The sequence below is a fragment of the Marmota marmota genome, unplaced genomic scaffold (assembly GCF_001458135.2).
Source record: "Marmota marmota marmota unplaced genomic scaffold, marMar, whole genome shotgun sequence".
NCBI classification, from domain to species: Eukaryota; Metazoa; Chordata; class Mammalia; order Rodentia; family Sciuridae; genus Marmota; species Marmota marmota.
Genome location: NW_026000005.1, coordinates 25722931 through 25728375, shown reverse-complemented (window position 1 = coordinate 25728375; position 5445 = coordinate 25722931). Strand labels below are relative to the sequence as shown.

At 40.6% G+C, this 5445-nt stretch overlaps 1 protein-coding gene and 1 non-coding gene across 2 annotated transcripts in view; one reads left to right on the top strand and one right to left on the bottom strand.

Annotated features, from left to right (window-relative positions):
* The window catches only part of Dytn (dystrotelin), a 55768-nt gene that overhangs the window by 7308 nt on the left and 43015 nt on the right, over nt 1–5445 (top strand). The window contains 2 exon segments of the mRNA XM_015480983.2: nt 3167–3368; nt 4698–4783. Of these exon segments, the coding sequence (XP_015336469.2) occupies nt 3167–3368; nt 4698–4783 (288 nt within the window).
* On the bottom strand, nt 5325–5398 carry Trnag-ccc. Its single transcript has one exon. It is a non-coding gene; the product is annotated as a tRNA-Gly (tRNA).

The window sequence follows — 5445 nt, the reverse complement described above, 5'->3', positions numbered from 1 at the left end:
ATGAAGGGCCTTCCCTAAGCCCCATTTTCACTTCTATAAAGTGAGAAGTGAGGAGCAGCCAAAGAGATCCAGTGAGGCCCACTTTGGGGATGGAGGGGTGACAAGAAAAAAGCACTATGCCCTTTTGCAGACCAACTTCATGGGGTGGAGGAGGGGGGTATCTGCATTTCAGGTAGCCTCAGAAAGAATCTGCATCCACTTAATACCAACCCTGATAAATATCCAAATGCCAGAAAACAAAGGAAGTTTGTCCAAAAAACAAGATTCTGCTTCACCATTCCCCCCATTCGCTTTGTAATCAAAAGTTCATTTGAACATGTACCTCCCCAGAGTCATATGGCCTCCATTACCATAGATCATGATAATTACTTGCCCATCACAAGTTCCTATACACAGAAGGCTCCCTGTTCGTGCTTTCTGCATGTGGCACATGTTCACCCGTTTCCAAGACCTCTTGACCACATGTCCACTTTGTGACCTGAGAGATTCATATACTGAGAACATAAAACCACTTGCCCTGGGACACAGGGAAGGGTGGGACAGAACCAGGGGCTGGGAGAGGCAGGTTAAGGAGCCTTGTCTTTTTTTCCTGATCTCCTCCAGGGAAAGGACCCAGGACCTGCCCTGCCTAAGGCAGTGGTTCTGCTTTCACTCCAGTCAGGGCTGGTTCAGCCCACCTGACAAACTCCTTCTCTTTGTGGAGATCATGGATTGGTCCCAAGGCTGGGCAGAAATGACGCTCACTGAGGGAGGCAGTATGGCGTGGGGCAAACCATGGTGGACACCTCAGGGCAGATGTGGTTTGACCCCAACTCTGCCACTTCCTTCTTACGTGACTTCTGGCATATTACGTCCTCTCAGAGGCTTAGGAGTTTCTTCTCCTAAAATAGGAGTCATAGCAGCTACCTTTCAGGGTTGTTGTGGAAGGTGTGGAACAAACTGCTGAAGCCCCAAGTCAGAGCCTAGACCACACCCACAGCTACTCTTCCCAGGAAGAGGCACCTGTTCCCAGGGCAGCCTTGGCCATGAGTCCCCAGAGTGCCTGCAACTAGGGCATAGAGGGGTTCAGGGTCCCAGGCTTCCTTGCCAGAAGGACCCTCATAGAATTGCTCCATGGGATGTGACTGGTGTTTGGGATGGTTCCTTGCTGTGTAAGGATGTACTTGCTGCAGAATGTTTAACTCCTCTGTCCCCTGCTCACTGTCTGTAGAGTCTGTCCCCCAGGCCTCCAGCATGACAACTACTAAAAGGGTCCTGCATGTATCCAAACATCCCCAGTCCTAAAGGAGAACCATAAGATGAAGGCTCCTTCATACCCAATCAGAACCAAAAGAGAATGCCTGCCCTCAGCCCAGAATGTGCCTTCAACAGGAGCCCCCCCAAGGAGAGTTTGTGACCACAGCTGGCTCACACCTCCCTTCCAGCAGAGTCCCCATGGTCCCCACTGTTCCTCATAGGATTCCCCATGTAATAATTTCTCAAATTTCCATTGTCATACCATATGCACTCCTTTAGTAAAGTCCTTTGATCTACAAGGTTTTTAAATTAACGTCCTAGATTGCCACCCTAAAAGAGGAGGTGATTCTCTAATAAGAGAAGATCAGACACCTGAGAAAAGAGAGCTGGACCTCTTTGGGATTCTTCTCCCACATGGTAGAAGGGACACTATCTGCCTACTCCATTCTACTGAAATGCGCCATGAGCTGGCATCTACAAGTGTGGGCTACAAGCTATCTGCCTGTTCTCTAAGCAATCCTACCACACACTGATGTTGCAAGGGTATGAGAGCTCCTGCTTGGAAGAAATGTTTGTAACATACATGCCAGACAGCACTTGCAAATGTTAATATATGTATATATAAATTTATATACATGTATATATATAGACATATGTACCTGTGTTATAATGCGCACTATTAATGTAATAATTATATGATTAACATAGAATATTAAAGTAGTTAACAGGTACTATTTATAATTACATGGTATATAAATTTAATGCATCAGTTATATGCATGATATATATACATATATATATATATATATATATATACATACATACGTGTGTACATATATGTATATATATGAGAAACCATTATTTTTTATAAGCAGTTCTAGTTTTATTAAGTGCCTTCTTTAGATAATAATATTGATGGAACCAAGATTTTAAAAGTGATTTGGCTGAGGCAAGGGTGGGACCTAAAGAGTCTGATAATTCAGCAACTGCATTTATAAAGATCACTGGGGTTTTGTTTGCTTTTTTTTTTTTTGTGGTGCTGGGGATTGAACCCAGGGCCTATGCATGCGAGGCAAGCAACTTGTTTGTTTGTTTGTTTTTATAAAATTTTTAATATTTATTTTTTTAGTTTCTTCGGCGGACACAACATCTTAGTTTATATGTGGTGCTGAGGATCAAACCCGGGCTGCACGCATGCCAGGTAAGCGCGCTACCGCTTAAGCCACATCCCCAGCCCAACTTGTCTGTTTTTTTACTAGGGCAATTTCATCTTAACCCAAGATAGTCCTTCTGAAGGTAGGCTGCAGACAGGAATTTAGACATGAAAGGTAAACTTTTTCAGTCCACTTAAAGCAAATTATGAAAATATTTTCCCTGATGGGCGCATTGGTACTCACCTGAAATCCCAGCAACCTAGGAAGCTGAGACAGGAAATCACAAATTCAAGGCCCACCTACCAAGAACCTGTCTCAAAATAAAATTTAAAAAAGGGCTGGGGATGTAGCTCATGATAGAGACCCCGTGGGTTTAATCCCTAATAACACACACACACACACACACACACAAATACTTTACCCAATTTGTCTCTACAGCCTCTTAACTTCCTTGGAAGGCTTATTTTTCAGATTTTTTACTTCTCCTTTTAACTTCATTCTATAAAATGGCATCCTAGAAAATATACTGGCAATAATGTTTTAACTATGCTTTACCAACAGATGTACTTTCCCAAAATCAAATTGACTGTCAGAATAGAAATGCCTGAATTACACACAAAGCATGTGTTCGAATAATGGTCATATTTAATTCTTTTAAGGAAAATAGCTGCCAGAAAGAAAATAGTCTTGTTTAAACACTAGAAGACATTTGCTTTATATGAAGCCATTTGTTATCATCAGAAAAGAAGGTTCAATTCTTCATTTGCTTCCTACAGTGGATTTGATCGACAGCTCCCTGATTGAGCAGGTCCTTCTACATGGAAGATTCTGGGAGGCCAGAGAGAGCTCCCTTTCTGTGCATCAGCTTCTTCAGGCACTCCAAGATCTGTTTCAGAGAACTAGGGAAGGAAAATCAGGACAAGTGAATCCCAGAGCTTCCGAACTCACTTTGAGCCTTCTCAGGACCATGTATGACAGGTGAGGATGTGAATGTCACATCAAGCCATCAAGGGCAATGTATAGTTGCCACTATTCATTGACCATTGGGTGTTTTGTAATGTTTGCTTGAGATTTGGTATAAAAAAAGCATTATTAATTTGTCTATTTCCACAAATTTATTACTCATTTAGAAAGAGAACAAAGAAGGAAATCCTTATCCAGGTCACTAGTATAAATGTCCCATGGAGAGCAAGAAAGGAAAAAACTCCACATTACTCTTTGGAAAAACATGCACTTTTTGCAAGGAGCATTATACATCTTTATTTTGCTCTTGACTCCCTCAAAGTATGTTTGTTTCCCTACTCATTTCTTTGTAATTCATTAGTAGTTGAGTTGTTGGATTGAATGGGGTTGAGTAGCGAGCACATGGATGACTAACCTACAGGCCAATTTAGAGCATGTCAAAGAGTTGATTACATGTACTCTGCAGTCAATGGCTTTGCTAATCTGTGTGTGTGTGTGTGTGTGTGTGTGTGTTATATGTTTTGCTGAGCTATAGCTTTTACATTCTCTGTTCCTCCTCATTTAGATTTACTTATGTAATCTTGATTCAGCAGACTGTGTCCTTTAAAATGAACTTTTAAAAAATCATAGTGAATACAAAACACTTAGAAAGTAGAGAAAAAGACCAGAGAAGAATATTACCCATAAACTGACCTCCCAGAGGCAAGCCCAGGTTGAACTACTGGACAAATTCCTTAGTTGTTTTCTTTTCTAATTTATTATTTTTAACTGCATAAGTAATATATATTCTCAAGTTATTTTTTAAATGATTTCAGCCTTCTTAAATGTCAAACTTTGGAGTATCACTGCAACTATGATGCTTGTTTATAATAGCCTTCCTGCCTTTGATAAGTTATTTTGCAGGTTTTGTAAACTTACTCAGCCAGTGGGTTAAAGATGATTAGCCCCTGATCTAGGGCTAGTGAACCGGTGGATTTTGTTCTGTTTGGGTTTTTTGTATGTTTGCTCCTTTGAGCCTTTGTTTGATTTCCATGCAGCTTCATCCTGAGGAATTAAGACTGCCTGCTCCTCGAGGACAAGAAGTACCCCATAATCCCCAGTCCCCGGAACAGTGCTCAGCACAGAGAGGCATCCAATAAATATTTGTTGAGTAAACGAATGCTGAAACATTTTAAATCAATGCTCTGTTTTGCAAAATTCTAGATATAGAAAAAGAGGCCATCAAAAACTATAACTTATACCACCATGTAAGAAATGTCCACTAATAGTTATATATTTTTAATAAACCACTTCACCTATATTAACCCTGCCCTTTCCATTGTCTCTGTGATATGTTCCATGCAGCAAAGGAACGGGTTTTCTCAAGCTTCTGCCTGTGGCTGCTTCCCTAATTGCTCTCTCAGGGGATACCCCTCTTACAAAATACCGAGGTAACCTATAAGAGTTTTGTGTGTTCTGAAATACCATGACACCACCATCTTCGCAAATCCCCAATGCATTGTCTTTTCCACCCACTCTTATATCCCTGTAACAATGACTCTTTTTCTTCAGCATGTTCTCAGCATGACTGGTTTGTTTTGATTTAAGAAAAATGTTTAAGAGTGGGAGAAATTGTGATTTTTTTTAACGATCAATACTTTCTAATTATGCATTGCTTGTTAGCTTTTGATGCTTGGTAGGGATTATTCAGATACCACCAATTATTGTTCTCTAAAGACTGAGATCATCTTCACTTTGCCACTTACCAACCTCATGATCTTCATCATAGAAATGCTTAACTGTCAAGGGGTTGAAATGTGAATGGGTTTTCATTAGTTCTCCAATAATCTAGACTGGGAAGCCCTCAAAAGAGCAAGCAAATAATCAAGAATATAACTCTGCCTTCCTTTCTCTCCACACTCACAAAAAATCTTAGATCAAAGCACATACTCTTCAAGAATACAAATATTAGCTTTTTTTTTTTTTTTTTCTTTGTGGTGCTGGGGATTGAACCCAGGACCTTCTGCATGGGAGGCAAGCACTCTACCAACTGAGCTATATCCCCAGCCCCAACCCACAATAAAAAAAAAAAAAAAAAAAAAAAAAAAAAAAA